The sequence below is a fragment of the Anopheles coluzzii genome, chromosome 3, assembly GCF_943734685.1.
Source record: "Anopheles coluzzii chromosome 3, AcolN3, whole genome shotgun sequence".
NCBI lineage: Eukaryota > Metazoa > Arthropoda > Insecta > Diptera > Culicidae > Anopheles > Anopheles coluzzii.
In genome coordinates this window covers 81,338,132-81,356,945 of record NC_064671.1, presented here as the reverse complement: position 1 = coordinate 81,356,945, position 18,814 = coordinate 81,338,132, and the positions used below count along the sequence as shown (strand labels likewise).

Here is an 18,814-nt window from a genome sequence, read left to right as displayed (position 1 = left end):
CGGTTTTCTTTTCGTCTCGTTTTTCCATTTCATTTGCCATCACCAGAACCAATCGGTGTGGATGACTTTTCGACGGAGTAGCACCCTTTCGTTTTGGGGGGGGGAGAGAGGAGGGCAAAGAGATGGGGGAAGGAGATTCAATCTGCACCATTGTCTGAATGTTTCGATATCCCCCTGGGAATCGTCCATGGAGAGCGGCCTCCTCGGTGGAGTTTCCCATTTCTCGAGCGCAAGACCACCCCGGGAGTGCGCTGCGAATTGTGTTCGATTTTCCACTGATTGAATGTTTCACAGCACGGGGGTGGCGTTCAAAATTTGTTGTTTTCATCGCTTACTATCCGCTGGGTTTCTATCCGCGAGTCACTGGCATACACATGCGCACACCACGGACCACGGCGTGTGCGTGTGTGCTGCGGACATCAATCATAAACATGTTTTATGGCGGTTGAATTTCATACGGAGCAGTGATGTGTCTGGGTTTGAAGTTTGGATGCGATTTGCTAGAACCGTCAGGGGCTGGAAGCGTACAGCTGACTGTTCCCGGGAGAAAGATTGAGTGAAAGATGGGTTTTGTAAAGCTTTGCGTGTGTGTTTTTCGTTGGCAGAAGCTTTGCAGCTTTGAGTGATGGGTGAGATACTGGGCTGTAGCAGAAGTTTAGAAGAAAATATAGATTTGGTATGGGTATGTTGCTGTACAATGTATGCAAGTTATTGGAGTTATTTTATTTCTTCACGAGTAGACATGTAGCATGGAAATTATCTGAGTTCTTTGCTGTATCTAATAAATTAATTATTTACGCTCAAAATTGGACAGAATCTCATCTAAAATCAATACCAAGACAAAAGACGAACTTTATTTTCAGGTTTTATTTCACTATTGACGGGACTCATACGCAACATCTGTATAGTACAATCATCAACGTGATGTTCTTAAACGCTCCCGCCATAAGATCGAATCTTGAGTAGACCTAAGACTACTTTTATTCTGAATAAAACTGACTGTCATGTTATGAAAAGCTCAAGACAAGAATGGACGTAATGAAAACAGACAGATCAAATAAAAGAAGAACATCAAGAGAAAAGGCAATATTCAATCAAATGAAACTTATCAAACATCCTAATCACAACAAAACGCGCTCGCGCACAGCACGATTGGAAGAGCACGTTTCGCGTTGCATCTTCGCTTTGTGCAAAACACAAGAAATAAAAGTAGAATCGAAAGAAAAAGAAACACCCTCAATCGTTTAGAAACGATTTGAAAACGATATTGGTGTGCCGCCAGCCAGCACACACACATTCGCCAAACGGGAGCGGCGTTACCTTTCAATGACCACAACACACCATTTTACGACGGTCTCTCACCATCGCCCAAGCCAATTTAAATCACTTTTATGCGCTCATGCTGATGTTCATCGCGCTTGTTTCAATTGCAACGGTGGCTGTTGAGTGCAAATTTTTCGCCGTTCACCGTTTCATCTGCTCACACTGTCCCGCGCGCATCTCGCATCGGCTCCACATCAGCCGAACAATGCTGGTAATGATGCATGCAACATAATCAGCGTGCCATAAACAGCAGGACCTTGGGGGTGGGGCGTTTATGTGCGCTACCAGTATTTCGTTAATTACAAATGCATAATTGAATGAAATTATCCGTGTTTTGCCGGTTTCGTTTGCACGGTGGGAAAAGTGTGTCCGCAAAGAAGTTTGGGTTTTAAATCGTGACCATGGCAGCTACGGTGGGATGAGATTGTACGATGCTCGATTTTTACCCTTACCCATTTGAATCAGATGGCGCAGATGTGAAGTGAAAAGAAACTACGCACACACGTAACTATTATTTCTAACCATTTGCATAGAAACGGGACACAAAATTGCACAATGGCACCATTTTTGTACAAGTTTGATAATTACCAGTGCTGCGGAGGACCGGTCTGGTAAGGGTTGTTTTGGGTAATTTGGTGGACCTGTGCTGCTGTAACATCTTGCCATATGTTTTGTGTTCCTGTAGGGAAGTTAGTAAGGAACTGAAGGTAATGGCTGTGCAATTATCTTAATCCATATCATTACCTCATAGGCAATCGTATGTGCATATGAATGTATGTGTATGTATGTAATTTCTTTCCAAAAATATTTCCTTTTTCCCTCTCCGGACAACCAGCACCCAATAGCTTATGGAAACATATGCTCCAAGTACAATGAAAGGTACAGTAGAATTAGCGTGAGGTTTAATTTTCGAACCGGTTTGGGAATCTTTGTCATTAAAGCTGAAGTCCACCGCAGCTTCGTGACGGGATGGTTGGCTCTACCAAACGGTGTTCTTAAAGAAGTCCTCACACCCCACATTACGTTTGTGCGTTTGAAAGGTGCTGCACATGAAGGTAACATGGGAGCAATGGGTGTGTTTTTTTCTCTCTCTCTCGTTTGTTTGCATATTCCGCTACCTCGCATATGAATAATACCGCAAACAGTCCAAGCGAAGAGCTCACCAAACAACGCCCTAAGGAGGCTTCAACCCACACCGTAGCCCGTGTTGAGTGCGACCTTCGCATGAGGCGCGCGCGCGGTGCCTGTCGCAGGTGGAGTGCAGTAGTCCGTATATGCAGGAAGGTTCTCGCTTAAATTGGTCTGAAAATTTCATTTTATCGAAAGCAGGTCCGGACCTGGTCGTTGTTTTGGTGTTTGGGGGTTATTTTTTCCGGTGGTATCGTGGTCGGTAATACCCGGTGGGGGTTTGTAAGGCCTCGTTGAGAGGAGGAGGTATAAAAGTGCCTACCCTCTGTGAACATTTTTGTTTGCGCGTGTGAAGAAGGAGAGAAGACACAACGGCCGGTCAGTAGAATTGCCCTTCGATAGGTGTTTTGTTTCATTTAGTTAGAGAATTCGAAGATAAAAAAATGGTTGTCTCATATTTTATTTAGCAAGCAATTGGGGCTGTGGGTAAATTGAATCATGTTCCTTACCGTTGTAATGGGCTTGTAATAAGGGTAGCGCGGAGTGTATGATACTGAGCTACTGTGGTTTAATAAAATACCAGACGTACCGTGCCGATAGTTAGGCATTTAAAGGCTTTGAAGGAGTTGCTCTAAAAATCCTCTCAAGACGTATTTCTAAAGGCATTTTTGAAGATAAAAAGACAATGAGCTTTTGATTGTTGAGATGCAAATTGCATACTATTGGGCGTGTTTGACAAAACGCCCAATAATATGCAATGCTCATTAAAAATGTACACTTTCATGGATAATGCATATTATTTACCTGCTTTTGGTAAATGGAAAGACTTAATTTAAAATTTTGATGAATAGGTAAAAATATGCTGCACTTCTAACAAAAGTACAAAGAACAACAGAAAGAACAAAGTTAGGCCATACATTATCGTTCTATTTACCACTTGTAAAAAAAAAACTATAAATCGTTCTGCCTTATTCATCTTCTTTTGCTGTTCGTGGCGTTGATTGAGGAATAAAAACATCGCATGGACAGGTAATCGATAATCATTCCATTGAAGCACTTAAGAATAGCTCTTAATCGCTACGGGATTAATCGTACGCCGTTAATGCAAATGGATCGCAAAGAGCATTGCCCACACTCTATAATCCACATTACGATATGCTCGGTCGATAAGTAAAATGCAACATTCATGATCATTAGTGTCCACACTCGCAGGGATGGTGTTGTGGTTTGAGATTGTTTTTTGTATGTGGAATCTTCAAGCTGGCAAGCATTCCCCGTTGTACGTTGTACTTTAAACAACTTGAAACTCACGTCGAAGAGCGTACTCTTCTGCAGACTGGCGCGGTACGTTCAATGATGACGACCTTCACCGTTGAAGTTATGTGTTGGCATTCCTTCTCGGTCAGGCATTGCAAATCGTTTCACTTGGACACGTTTCGGGTTTGTCCAGCTGGGCTGGGAAAGTGGGAGAAAGATGCTAACTTCCGCGGACTCTTGCAACCTTGCCGCGCGCCGCCTCATGTAGCCATAATGTTAGGTTATGAAGAAATCGTGTTTCTTCACGCATCTACGGAACCAGATTATAATACACCGCGAACCTTGTGCAATCTGCTGCAGGAAATTAATCGAGGTCCGCTTGGTCGGGTGCAAAGAATAAAAAGAGGTGCGATTTTCTGCACAGCTCGGTTGAAGTGTTGAGGCACGGTACAAACCAGCTGGAAAGCAGTGCATCAGATAATCCTTCTAAAAGCTGCACAATAATCATAAAAATTCTTCATTCTCATTCGGTGGATGAGTTCAGCAGCATTGGCAGTGCAAATAAAATATTGCCTGCTGCTCAATTGGAGCATTCTTTTTACACATGCTCTACTTCCTTCCCTGGTATCGATACACTGGCTAAATAAACCACGCGTAGAGTTTTAATTTATGGTTGATAGTATAAAAAAAACCTCATCATGAAAACCGCCCATTAGCGTGCGTCCAGTAGATATCAGATTCAACCTTTAAAGTGTAAAGGTGCAGATTGCGACGCGACGCATCATTTTGGAAATGGATGAAGAACGCCTCCTCGTAATAGTGGTGGTGTAGGTTTTAAACCGGTGCTCTGCATTTCACAAACCACCGTTTACCGCCGGATGACTCCAGTAGAGCGGAGCTGGGATGCGTTGTCGGAATCATTTTGGAGGCGGTGGTTTTATTATATTTTACAGTCGAGTGAGCGAACGCCAAAAAAAAAAAGGCAGAAACTTACTTCTCCAAAGCCATCCGCGCACCACCAAAGAGTTCATTGGCTTTAACGCCAGAACAGCTTTTTTTGGGATAGTGGCACGGGTTGCACTAAAGCAACTTGATCACTGGTTCTTATCTTGGACTTTTTTCTTTACAGACTCGAAGGTAAACGATCGTAACTTTTCTGGACGAAGGAAAAAAAAACATTAACGATCCACAGGAGAACGTCGTAAAATTCTAGATCGAAAGCAAAGCACAAATAACGTTAAATGAGTTGCACTACATGTTCGCCGCTTTTCCTTGGATTAGTTCTTTCGAGCGTTTCAGGTGTTTTAATACATACGTCGTGGAGGTACGTTTGTTGGGTTAACTGTTCACGTGGTGTTTATTTGACGAAGAGTGAAAGAGTCGTTACGCAGCCGCAGATTAAGAATGTATTGTTTTATTGTTTAGTCATCAACTTTCTTCTTAGAGAATTTTGGGCGAATACATGCTTCGTAATAGCCGCATCACATGAAAGATTTGTACATGCTGAGAGGCAATCAAGCGTTTCTATTTCTCTCTATTGCCCACTAGACATCACAAATTGTCCAACTTCGTTCAAAATGTCTAAATGCTGTGTTAAAAATTTTGCTGTGTCTAAATGCGATTAAAGTGAAATCTATTTTCTTCTCTCTTCCTTCACAGGTACGTTCTCGTGGCTTGAAAAAGTCATTGGAGTTGAACTGATTCTTCCAGTGACAGTTTGAATTAATGAATCTGGTAAGTGGTAGGGTACAGCTAGTGTCGGTGTCATCTATTGAATTGCTTGCTCTGTGGTACAAGCATTTTAATTATCCTCAGTCAGTTAAGCATCATTCAATTTAAATGGTTATCGAAATAGCTTTAATTTACTGCAGGGATTAACTAGAACACCTTGGTAATACTTTGGAAAAGCGAACTCGAAGTCACGACACTCTCACCAAAGAGTTCTTTTTTTCAATATCCTCTTGTAAAATGTAAATCAAGTTTTTTTTTAATATTTATTTTGTTTCGTTTCGTCTCGATTCGCACCAAATTATAACATTCAACACTTGACGTCTTCTCCACTCGATCCCGAGAGAGTTGAAGAATCGTATTTACACTGTAGGTGCAATTTCACCACTAAAAGTGACGTGCAAATGACGCGCATTTAAAGCAGGATGGCAAATAATTGTACCTCGGGTACCTCGAGTGGCTTGCAAAGAAGTACCATAAGGCGGTACAGGAAGTTGTCATAAATTATGCACTTCAATCGATCAGTGCTTCAAATGCCGGATCGTAACATGCGTTTACGTGCTGAGTACTTGTGATGGGATAATCGTTTTGCTACCAAGAGACATGCTAAGTTTGTGTGTGTATGTTTGTTCGTCAATAGTGAAAGAAAGTTCAATACAGTTGCTATTGACATTAGCCGGTCGTTGACATTGTTTATTTATCAGTTCTCCGCCACTACTTACAGTTGAGCTCGAAAGCCCGAACACACGGTACAGACTAGTTGCTTTACCGCACACCAAAAAAGCCGCCAGTCCATTCACCTGTCTCAGTGTGCCAATCGATTCGGTGCTGTTTTCTCTATTGTGCCATGATTCTATGGGTACCGGTTTTCAGCTACTCTCCAGAAGGATTTAGTTAGAAGTGTTTGAGTTTCTTTTCTTTTTTGTATTGATTACATTACACACCAAAACCGGCTAGCCTGTGTCACGTCAATCTCAAATCAACAGTTCAATCGTGTGTCGCAAACTTTTTTTTTCTCTTTATACATCAACGCTCATATCGGTTGACTACCCTGCTGATTGTGCATGCTAACATGAAACCCACGCTTTCCGGCACACATCGTGACACACACACACACACAGACACATTCTGAGCTCTGGCGACGCCATCCGCTTAATAACTCTTCAACTAATAACTCAACAACTCGCAAGATACATGACAAATGAATGGGTTCGATAGATCAAACGGGCTGCAAAGCTTGTTGGAGCGTGATTGGTGACTTATTTCATTTAACTTGAAAACTGATGGCAGCTTACGATTGTGGAGTTTTGTTTAGAAGTTTATTTTCGCAAGTAGTTTCTATACATCGGAGGTGTCAAAGCTGTTTGAGGCACGATTATGCAAATCAAGGCGTGAAGACTCTTCAAATAAGTAATTCATTTCAACGCTGAAAGAAATTTCATTAACTACCATTTAATATTGTGAAATATGTCCGACTTTTGGTTTGACATCTCTGTTTTACCCCTTGTAAAGAACAATTCCTAGATCCAATTCGTAGATCCATTCCACGCTTGGGCAATTTCTGACGACAGATTTCTAATATCTGCGCGACCGGCAACCGGTTTTTGTGAACAGGTGAACCTATTTTTTAAGCGTTTCTGATCAGCTTAATACTTTGGCTCCTTATATCTTTCCGATATGTGTTTTTTTTAATTTTTTTGTTTGACTGTCTCCCGGATCAGGAGATTTCACTCGGACTGGAAAAGGAGAATAGCACCAACATGCGGTAATGGCACGTTCTCCGGTTTCTACTGGCTGTGAATGTTAAATCAAGCCGTCTGAAATCAGACACCGCGCTGCAGGCGTTTTGTCATATACCGAATTAAGTTTTCGTTTCACGATTGATGGTTCTGTGCGCCGCTGTTAATAAATCCTAATGGGAATGAATATCAATTTGCTCACGTTTGCGTTTGGCACATTTGCTTAGATATTGCTGAGAGCTACTAAACACGCAGGTTGCTAATAGCGTGGGTGTCTATTTTAAGAAATATCCTATTACTGCTCGGCATCTTGCGTAAGGTAAAATACTTATTTGGGCTTTCTTATTGCAAACAAACACTCCTCTGATTCTATTGCCGCTTCAATTTGATCACTTTTCTTCTGCAACACAGCCTAAAACCAAACTGGAATACCTTGAAGATCACAATTGCCACTAGTCCCAACAACGCCAACACGTCCAACGAATGGCGCTTGAAAAAGTTCATATCCGCTCCCGGATATCGTAGATGAGGCGCTCCCTTGTGCCGTATGACATACTCAGTCCAGTACACGGCCGTATCCATGGCACTTTGGGGTCGATCCCGAAACAGCTCGGACAATCGCTGCACACTGTCCCGATAGCGTGGATTGTGCAGCACTTCATTAACCGCCTTCGAGAACGTCTCCACCGTGACCTCGGTGTGCTTCAGAACGTATGCCCAGCCTTCCTTTTCAACCTTGGCCAGATTGACGGGCTGATCGCCGAACATCGGTATGCCGACGAGCGGTACCCCGTGGAACAGTGCCTCCGCAATGCCGCCCAATCCACCGTGCATGATAAACAGCCGCACGTTCGGATGGGCGAGAATGTCGTCCTGCGGTAGCCAATCCTTCAGCATCACGTTGGCCGGTTTGTTCGGCATGTCCTGTGTGTCCCATTTCCAGATGATGCGTTGCTTCAGCGTGCGGAATGTTTGCAGTATTGCACTCAGCATCTCCGGCGGCATGGAAGAGCTGAACAGATTGGTGCCGAGGCTGAAAAAGATAACTCCCTCCTCCGCGCCTTCTATCCACTGGCGCACGTCTTCGGGCAGGGGTGAAGGTTTGTCTTTGATCTGCAATCCACCAACCTCAATCATCGCTGGTACGTACGGTCGTGGAGAACCTTTGGTGAAGTGGTGATTCAAGAACACGAGGGAAACATTCTTCCGAACAGCTTCGTACGATGGGTACTGTCCCGGTGGGAAATGCTCTCTGAAATGACGGAGAACGCATCCTGTTATCAGATCTCATGATAATGCTCGCCCAATGTTTCTTACTCGTAGGTTTGCCGCTGATAGTACTTCCACACGAACGAAAAAATCTCATCAAAAAAGAATCCACCAAGGTTTGCCAGCCGATCTCGGAACGACATTGGATGCGTCAAACCCAGCATCATGTTGGGAATGGTGGAGATCGGTGTTGGATTGCCCACTAAATCGTTCACGACCGCCATCGCTGCATTCGGGCATACCACTACCGTCGGACAGCCAAGCTGGTGACTCACACCGAATGCAGCATCTGTCATGATCCCGGTAATGAGCAGATCGAATCCCTCCGGTTCTTTTAGCACACTCTGAACCTCTGGCGAGCGTAGCGTTTTATTAACCGGAACGGCACTGGCACGCAGCATGTATGGCATCATCTGCATCATCAACCATCGGGAGTTGGTGTTTTCGAAGATGATTTTCGTGAAATCTTTAAATCAGAAGCAGAGAAATACTTGTAATTACATTCGAGAGATGTCTTTCAGTTGCTCGGTACTACCTGTTGCCCATGGATCGATGGGGATCGTAATTTTTCGATAGTTCGGTATCCGTTCCGGCTCGGGGTAAGGACTCACCATCGTGACGTGATGGCCCCGGCGTGCCAACTCTTTCATAAGAGCATCCTGCACAATCACATGCGATCGGCTAGGGCTGGTATTGATGCCCAATATTCTGTAGCTAGAAGCTAGCGGGAACACGAACAACGACAAGGCCACACATATAAACACCCGGTCGACTTTAGCCATATCTATAGGGTTAGGCTTACGATAATACTATGTTAAACTGTGCACTACTTCACTGACGGGTCTCCAGAGGGAAACTAACGCGTCTGGCTGGTTGAAAAGTATACTTTATAGCGTGTCAGAACAGCAGCAGGGTACGTTTTATCAGTGATATAGATTGTAAGATGCGGAACAGCGCCGTTGATTACTGACCTCGGGGAGGTAAATTTTATGTAAGCGTGAAGCATTCAATTTGCAATGGAAACGATTGCAGGGTTGGCTACTCTTTTTATAGCTGTCCGTTTTTTTTACGGGTCTTGAAAGTCATCAAGCTACATTTGAACTACTTAAAATGTGGTCTTTTTAAGCATTCTTAATAATACAAACCCTTTATCAGGTGACGTATTTAGAAGAAACCTAGGTGCTTACTTTTCAGCTACTACACGAAGATCACCAAAATGTAGACTAGATGTATCTCAAAATCACAGAAGCGGGGGAGTGTCTCTAACTTTTTTACGATAAGAGAAACCCTGCACAGTCGGTACTGGACATTAAGTAGTAGTGTATAGATTATATGAAACACAATCTGTCCGCTTGTACCAACACTACTACTCCGGGAAGCTGAGATGATTATGTGAGAACACTGCACGCTATCTTATCGCCTTGTCTAGACCTCAAACACATTGGTCATTTCACAGACAGAACAGCTGATTCATTTCATCCCATATCTGACCTGGGGCGCGTGGCTGATACTGGTTCGTGACAAGAACACTCAAATCCAAAAAACTGTCACGTCATGTGGGCTTGCAAAAAGATGCGGGCCTTTCGTGGGAAGCCAATATGAAGATGTCTGCCTCCCCTCGTGTACAGTGTTATACTGTTTCTTTTGTTAAGGGACAACCTCCAGTGCAGTGCAGTGGTGTCAAATTTCCATTCTTCAATGCTGGAAATCCACCTGAGAATGTCTTGAATGGATAGAAAAGTGGGACGATGGGCCTTCTCGATATTCATCGCGCCATCCTGTCGCCGGGAGGGAAGATTCTACTTAAGCCCAATCGATCCATCGGGCATAGAAAGGACGCGACGTGACGGATACTGTACACCGCGAAATGTATGTATGCAGGTTATTATTCCCTGCATAAATAGCACCAGTGTCTCAGGCAGTGTGCAGTATTGATTTCACATTCGTGGTACCACATGATATGTGTGTGGTGCGATGTGGTAGGTAACTGTCGGCATGTCTGCTAGAAGCGGTGTGCTTGCCATAGATCTGATTCGTGGCTTACCAACGGCTCGGAGCTGCCAGCAGATATTGGATAAAATTTACATCATCCACACACGTGGAGCGTTTATTTTTGCGCTCTTCATTTTGTCATCCTTCTCCTACAATCAGAACGTTTTCATGAACCATCGTTCTATCGTGCAGCTCCACCTCATTGTACCAAAATTTCGCAATAGTGCGCACATGCAACCATGGAGGTATGGGAATAAAATATATTAAATGTGTATCCTTTCAAACACACACACACACGCGCGAGCGCGTTCGCTTTCATTCCCTGGGAATACGGAATAAGTACGTGATGTGCTTACACGTTTCGAATTTGCGATCACGCGTTTGGGTTACACGCTTTTTGTGGGTTTTTTTCTCTCGTGGTACGGTGGTACCGTTGCCTACCTTTAGGGGCGAACGATAAATCTGACTTCACCAATCAGGGCGATCAAGGCAGCAGTAATTATTCAAACCATCGCGTGTTCGTTACTTTGCTTTCGGAAATTGCGTCGCGCGGGAGCGTGAAAGACGTCATTATAATATGTATAAATTGAACCGTTCTCGGACCACGGCGAAGCACCTGTTACCAAAGCTTTGGAAGGCACGAAATCAGCTTGCTTTAATTTGTTTGTCCCGGTTTATTGCATCCAACCCGTCCGCCACGCTATCCTCCCCCCAAGAATGTCCCTGACCTGAACGACCTGGTACCTGGTTTCGATTTCAATCACTTGGCCGGTCGGTTGCTACCGTAGCCGTACTGTCGAAGCTAGAAGTGGGCTATGTCAATCAACGTCAGTATTGCATTACCTGGTTTGACGTCCCAGCTCGTCCTAACGTAGCCTGGAAGGTCTGAGAAAAAAGCTCCCGAAGGTGGTTCTCGGCAAGAATGAAAATGAAACTTTCACACTGTACACCGGGTCCTACATGCTGCTACGCCACAGCCCTCGGGCGCAATGTGCTCTTGTGTGTGTGTGTGTGTGCTAGCTTGGTCGAAGTCGTTAATTGGATTACGTGATGCACTTTTGGGGAGTCACCCAACCGAGGGTAGGGAAGTTTCCTCCCCAAACGTTTGGAGGCGCTAGAACAGGGAAGATGGTAACGCTTGCGCCACGGCACTCGGGTACGGTACGGTCACCGTGTTAGGTCTGATAAAATTAGACGAGTCCGTTTGGCTTCTTCTGCTGCTATATTGCGCCGTGGGCACGCTGAATGGGCCAGACATGGTGGTGTAACTGAATATTATAGCATTTACGGTTCTGCCCTATTTTTACCGCCCATCGGAACGAGGGAACGAAGCTATTAATAGACGCTCTCCCATCCCCTACTTCTTTACCTACGATTTTGGGATAGTTTCTAGTTAGATTGATTTATTATTCTAATTAATGTACACTTTCTGACGTACCTTTGGGGATGGTGCCCGAACGACTTATCGTTTCATGAAATTGTACCGATTCTGAAATCAAAGCTACGTGGTAGACATACTACTGTGGCAACTAGTAATACAATTTCTGCATCGATTACAACGAATTCTTGCCAGCAGTTGGCTCCATAACGGCTCGCTAACGGGCTTCTATTCGAAATATATCCGGTGTCTTGCTAACCTCAGCTTTGGTTACCGCTTTACCCTCACTGGTAAGAACCTTAACATGGTAGAACGTTGAAGAGTATAACACGAATTAGTTTCTTTCTCTGTTTCGCTGCCGAAAGCCGAGTGCCGTCCTAACGAAAATCAAAATTCCGTTGAAAAAGAATGAAAATTAAAAATTCCAATCAATTTCCGAACAATAAACACACTCACACGAACGTGATTACGGTCCTTAGGGAAGGTTAGTTTTTTTAGACTCGCTACATCGAACATTTAGGGAAGTTGTTCCGTTAATGAGAGAGATAGAGAGGGCTCGTCGGTTCGTTGATCTCATTCCGGATGGAATACAGATTAGCAACACTCAGTCAGCAACCAAGCAAGCAGGTCGTGCCAAAATCAACTCTCTTATGCTCCCGGAACGCCGGATAAGGCCATGCTCCAGAAGAAGATTTGTTTGTATGTGTGTGTGAGTTCGGGTAGTTCCTTACCTTAGGCTTTGTCACAATGTTCTGTCTGACACGGTTCTGTCGCCGTTTGTGTCATCCCGCTGTCAGCTTTGTGTTGTGCTGTCCATCATCTTCACCGCGGAAGTAAAGGGGCTATTTTTGGAACGCCGCACAAGTGCCGGCAGACTCGTTGTCTTTGCCGTCGCACGGAAACGCCGGTTGAATGACACCTTTGCCGGGAGGTAAAAGGCGCTCAAAGCATAAAAAGGAAAACGGCCCAGCGGGCAGGGGGACATTTCGCTTGAAGTGTCCACCGCGCCACTACGCCGTTTGGCCCGCGGGGCTGGTCCAATTAGTGTAGCCCGGTGCCGGAGTTACTGGCCGATAGAGATCGTTTGAAGCTGTCAGCATTTGCGCTCTTTAAAGGCAGATACTTGGCCTGCAATAAACGCACGAAATGGGTTTACACACCTTCGCTGAACATTGATTTATCATAATCCACCAGCAATGTGTCGGAAGCAACCGATGAAAATAGTAAAAGGTAAGCAGCTATCCGAAATAAAAACATGTGGCTTGGTTTACTACAGTATGTGCCAAAAAAGATGACGCATGAAACGTTAGCATCAATTAGTGATTGTTTTGGCAATTTAACTACTGCATAAGAACGTTGGTCACGTCGTAAAGAGATTAGACGATGAAAGTATCAATCATACAAGTGATATTTTACATATCAAATGTTATCATGAAATAGTTTACATATAGTCATCCTTGATACTATGACTTCAATCTGTTGTTGTCAGCGCATTGCGTGGGAAGTTGCCTTGGGAATTCAATGAACTTCATGCTGTGGAACATTTTAGATGTCAACTATTGAGAAAAACTTATGTAAGTAACGAATTAAAAGGAAGTTTCAGAGATACTTTCAGCACATTCTGATTTGCTCGTTATGTAAAAAATACTAAAATACTCGTTTTAAAGAAGTCGACCCAGTGCCTACCATATGCTTGTGTAAAATTAAATTCAAGCTAAATAAAATTTTCAAAGGGAAATTATATCCTGTGTATGCGCAAGTATCTGTATGGACTATGTGGAATTAAAATTGATATTTATGAATACACTACATTTGTTTGGAACATAATTTTTCTTTTTATTTATGCTTATTTGATGTTTAACGTGTCATAATCTGTTTAATGCATATCAAGCAAATTATAACGCTTCAAGTTATTTTTTGAAATAATTGTTGTCTTATACATATTTTTAACAATGGGGCCTTTTGCGATACTAGCCAGTTTTTTTATGGAGCTTAACAGTTGGCGGCTGAAATCATGTCAACACTCCATACAAAACTACACACAAAACTAGCCTGTGATTTTTAACCTAGATTATTTTAGCCTCAAAGCTAGAATTAGATTCGAGTACCTGCTCGAAAAGATGTCAAAACAAGGTCGTGTTTTCATTTATCCCAAGGTGCATTAAAGAGATCAGGTGGTGTAATATACAACCAAATTTCACCAGAATCAAAATTATAACCAAATTTCAAAATCGCTTTTTGACAGGACGGGTGAAAACTTTTACTCAAACTGGCTTTCTGGTAATTTGACGAATACACAAAACAATCCTAACATTTTCATCCAGAAGCAGAATCGTTAAAAATCAGCCTTCTAAATAGTTACCCTTAGGATAAGCCCACCTGTATACTATACCCACTAGGATAGTTGCTCGAAAACTGCTATACAATGCAGACAGCTGACAGGCTGAAAATTCAACCTACGATCTTAAAAGGGAAAGGGGCCATGTGATGTTTTTTTTGTGATACGCACTGTAAATTAAAGTGCAAGCAAAACGCAACCACACTCCCAGAACACCATCAATCAAAGTGGCATCGCAGGAAATATGTCGTTTTTTTTTCTCTTCTCCCGGTGCCCTGCTATCCAGCTACTTCACTTTCACATCATAGAGAACACTTTAAACGGTACTAGCCCCCCGTAACCTTCGGAAGGTAGTAATCGAAGCGGTGGCTGGAAGTGCGCGTTGGAATCGAGGCATAATTATGCGCACGTCCCGCTTCTCGGTACATTAATTTTATAACTCTTCAGTGTTTAGGAGTATTTTATGCGAAACCTTTTTTTGTTGTTGTCGTTGTTGGGTTGTGTGTGCTACGCTTGGGTGTATGTGCGGACCGGAACGTGCCGTGGTTTGTGCCTGCATCGTAAATTGAACGGCACGCAAAATCCAACAAGCGAGCACGTGGATTTCAGCGGATTAGTGATTTGCGTATTAGAAGCAACACGCGATAATGACGCTGTAGAGCGTTGTTGGGTCTGGTTGGGTTGTGATTTGTGCGGTGTAAATGGCGCTCTGGTAGTAATTGTATCGACAAAAAGGAAGAAAAACGAGAATAATTAAAACGGCGCCAAAGAAAGCTCTGTTGCGTCGCCGAAAGTACGCCAGGGTATTAGGTAATGATAATCCAGTAACGCGTTACACTAATGAAAGCTAAAATAAATGCTTATGACCTTAGTCCTTCCAGTGGGGACCACCTTTTCTCCTGCTACTGCTAATGTCTTCTAAAGCAGTTCTTATTCATTGCTATAACCTAACGCCCTACACCTAATGCTGCTACTACTATGAAAAGACCATTCACACCTACGTTCCGTGCGCACGGTCGTTGAAAATATTGCAAAACACGCCGCAAACCGGTTCCCTAAATCCCCCATAAGCCTTCACAGCATCGCTCACCAACGGCCAGTGGGTTGTCTAGGGCCGTTTAGTGTCGCCGGACCAAACGAAAGGGCAAGTCGTTTCGGGCCTCTCTCCCTTCCCCAAAGTTGAACAACACCAACAAAAAAAACGACCCACCCGAGTTTAGATTCCTTTTTCAAGCGTGTTTCTAGGGCGAAGATTGGCAGGCCCGCTTCTTTTTGAGGTGCAGTGCCCAGCCTCGCCTACGTGTGGGCGAATTGGTGTTGATGTCCAGCGTCCAATCAAACGCCAAACCGGCACCGGTGGAGTGCATTTGCATTTTCTTACAGTCAGCTGTACAATATTATGCTGTTAGGCGCACGCTGCCTAGATCCGATTAGAGTGTTGCGTTTTTAGACGCGGAGCTTAGTAGATTTGCATAAAATCATGTTGCAATCGTCATCCTGCGTCATTGAAATTGCGTGTGGAAAAGTAAAGGACGGCGGAGATTTTTTCACTTTACACTGAATGCACCATTTTTATGATCAAAGTTCGTTAAAATTAAAGTTAAAATATTTTCGTTATAAGGTTAAATTGCTTATTTAATTGTGTTATTGGAATACGTTCTATTTTGCAAATTGTTTTGTTTTTTTTTTATCTGTTCTCTATATTATTCCCAATTTTTTGTTTATACTATTGATTTGTTTATTTTTATTTATTTTTTGTCATGTTATGACATTTAATTTTCATTGTTAAAGTTGTTTAGAAAATTCTTAATATTCTTGTTCTCATCTATTAATCTTAATCTTGTTACATATATTAAAAGTTCTTTTGCATCTCTTACAAAACATAATTTTGAATGTTACTTCAGCGCTTCTGGTGTGGATCAGTTGCTATTAATATTATACCATAATTTCGACACAACGTACACCATAACCTACTTCCCGGCGGTATGTATCTGACCAACATCTTCCCCTCCCCAAAACGACTGCTTCTCCTTCCATGTTGAAAAAAAGGGCAAGAACTGTGTCAGAACCGTGTGCCCTTCACGTGTGCCCTCATTTACCGAACATTTCCTCCAACCAAACCGCGGCCTGTCGGTCTGGACGGCGAGTGCCAATGTGTGTGTGGTAACGGTGCCCGCGTCAGTGTGAGGGCGTTTAGAGGTGCTGTTGCATCATCAAAACAAACGCGCTCCTCCCGGTCCCGGTTTGTGCCCAGGGCCGGACCGAAAAGCCCTAACCACCGGGGTTAGTATTGCGCAAAAAAAACCGCGTCGCCAGAACCTTTCCTAAGGTGAAATTTCCGCGTTGACCAGCACCAGCACAGGAGTATGCTGCCAGCAGCATAAGCATAAGCGCGCACGGTTTTCTAAAATTAGCTCCTTTACGAGCGCGGTTGTGTCTGTTGCCCAATCTACGGACGCGGACGTGTTAAAGTGAAGGATGGCGTCCTTCTTTTTTTTTCTCCACTGCTTTGGTAGGTGTTGGCACCTTCCATAATGTGCATGGTGTACTAATTTCCACAGGAAGTTGTGTTTTTAGAACCAAAAGAATCTTATCATTGACAGAATGATTTCGTTGTTGTTGTGTTTGTTGTGGTAATGTTGTACTCCTGCTCACTGCCTGATAGAAGCTAGCCAAGAGCTTACACTATGGTCTACATTTCCAGTGCTCACACCCGCATGGAAGTAACAGTTGTGCATTAAATGTCATAACTGTTGTTTTACCATGCTCAAGCTGCAGGCGTTGTTCGTTGTGCATTGTGGTTTGGTTTTTATTATTTTACAACGCTACCAGCACTGCTTATTCCAATAAGGCAATACATTTTTCATTCACATTGCCGTTGAACGATCGACGGGTACTGGTGGGACTGCATGCGTGGCATTTATGTGGCATTTACTAGCGTTGCATTTGTACGCTCACAGGTTGAAATACAAACTCTGTTTCTGTAGGATAAAATTTAACAACGGTCGGTAGAGGAGAGTGTGCAAAAAAGTAGTACCATAGCATCTTTATGTTACTGGGATATTTTATCGTTTTTTAAATACTGCAGTGCTTCTTTTGCTTTTAAATCAAATTAAATGGTTTAGTAATTTTTTGGAAACTTTTTCGTCACATTCGGCAATCTTTTTTCCTGAAATACAAAATAATCTATTCAATAGAAATGTGTGAAATTAAAATTACTTTTTTTAATCATTTTTTTGTCTAGCATAAAGCTTGATCATTTTGATTCAATTTAAACGCCTCTTTATTATGGCAATCTTGTAATCTATGCTATTCAGCTGACAAGGATATTAAAATCGAAGAAATTTTTTATCGATTTTTCTACATTGATTATGATGATGATTTCTGTTCGTGCAAAAAAAACAACCGTGCTTCAAAGAAGTATCTTTTACAAAACCTTCGCCGTATCTTTTCAAACGGACAATCCATCGACTTTGATTCGATTTCGTGAATAGGACTTTTTTCATTTGTCCAATAATTGCTACTAGTTAGTAGGCAAACGTTTGACGCTAACCTGTCCCGAGAAAGAGGGTCGTTCTATGGCGGTTAGTGTGCGTGGCAAATGTTTCCACATGTTGCCCACGAAACGTAACGTGCATTTCCATATACTAAAACCTCCTGCCTCGCGCCCTACTTTTGCTTCTACCTAGGTTAAGATGGGGTGTTGATTTTACTTTACCATGTGAATCTCAATCCAAACGTGTGAGAAGGGAGAATATCGCCAAGTGATGAGTTTAATTACTGCGCTTAGTGCCGGAAAGCAGGAAGGCACGAAACCGACGGAGGTTAAGCCATCTAACAACTGGCTAGGTTAGGGTGGATCCAATTATTGACTTGTTCGGGAGAGTGCTTGTTTTCGTGGGATGGTGTACGTGTGTGTGTGTATGTTTGTTCGAAAATGCTGTAAAATGTAGGACGATCACGATGTTTTAGTTGCGACCGATGAAATGTGGTTTAATTTCATCGTCTCTTTCTTTGCAGCGGTATTTGCGTTGAGAGGGTAGTTCGTGCGCTTGCGGATTTTCCAAAAATACTGCTCAGAACAGTATATTGGCGTTTCAGCTAGCCAGTTTCATAATGAAATTTTTAGCCATTTATGTTAGAAATTTCAATAAAATTTACTATGTAGTTAACGTGGTTTATTAATTCCAAGTCTCATAAAAATGTATCACATAATACTGTGAAGCTGTCATCAGACTATGGGTGCCGCTGTAAATACCTCAACATATTTTCGTCAATCTTACTAACTTATCATGTTTAATTATGGCCACGCAGCAGGATTTATTTAGTTTATCTTGTGTGTTATCAGCTGAATCCCACACGAAAACAACTCCAAATAATGTTAAAAAAAAAAACATCATCGGTATCAATTCAAAGCTTTTTACACCGGCACACACAGTCTGATGACAGCTCCACAGGAAAATTCCCCTAATCGATTGCAACACTCCCCTATATGATTGCAAACTTCCAAAGCTTGCATGCAATATTCCCCTACCGATTTGCAACATTCCCCTAAGTGATTGATCTATTCCCGCATATGATTCGAAACCCTGTAAATGTTGTTTCTTTAATCAAACATAAGGTTTCTTTGTATTTCTTTCTTTTTTTGTGGACGGCAAAACG

General features: G+C 42.9%; 2 protein-coding genes across 3 annotated transcripts in view; one reads left to right on the top strand and one right to left on the bottom strand.

Annotated features, from left to right (window-relative positions):
• Positions 1-18,814, top strand: part of LOC120955199 (protein yippee-like) — a 94,448-nt gene that overhangs the window by 59,684 nt on the left and 15,950 nt on the right. The gene's annotated exons all lie outside the window — the stretch shown is intronic.
• Positions 6,734-9,326, bottom strand: LOC120955198 (UDP-glycosyltransferase UGT5-like). Its single transcript, XM_040375812.2, has 3 exons — positions 8,980-9,326; positions 8,493-8,910; positions 6,734-8,427 (listed from the first exon to the last, which is right to left on the bottom strand). Exons 1-3 carry the CDS (start codon positions 9,224-9,226, stop codon positions 7,545-7,547), a joined length of 1,548 nt encoding a protein of 515 aa, XP_040231746.2. The 5' UTR covers positions 9,227-9,326; the 3' UTR covers positions 6,734-7,544.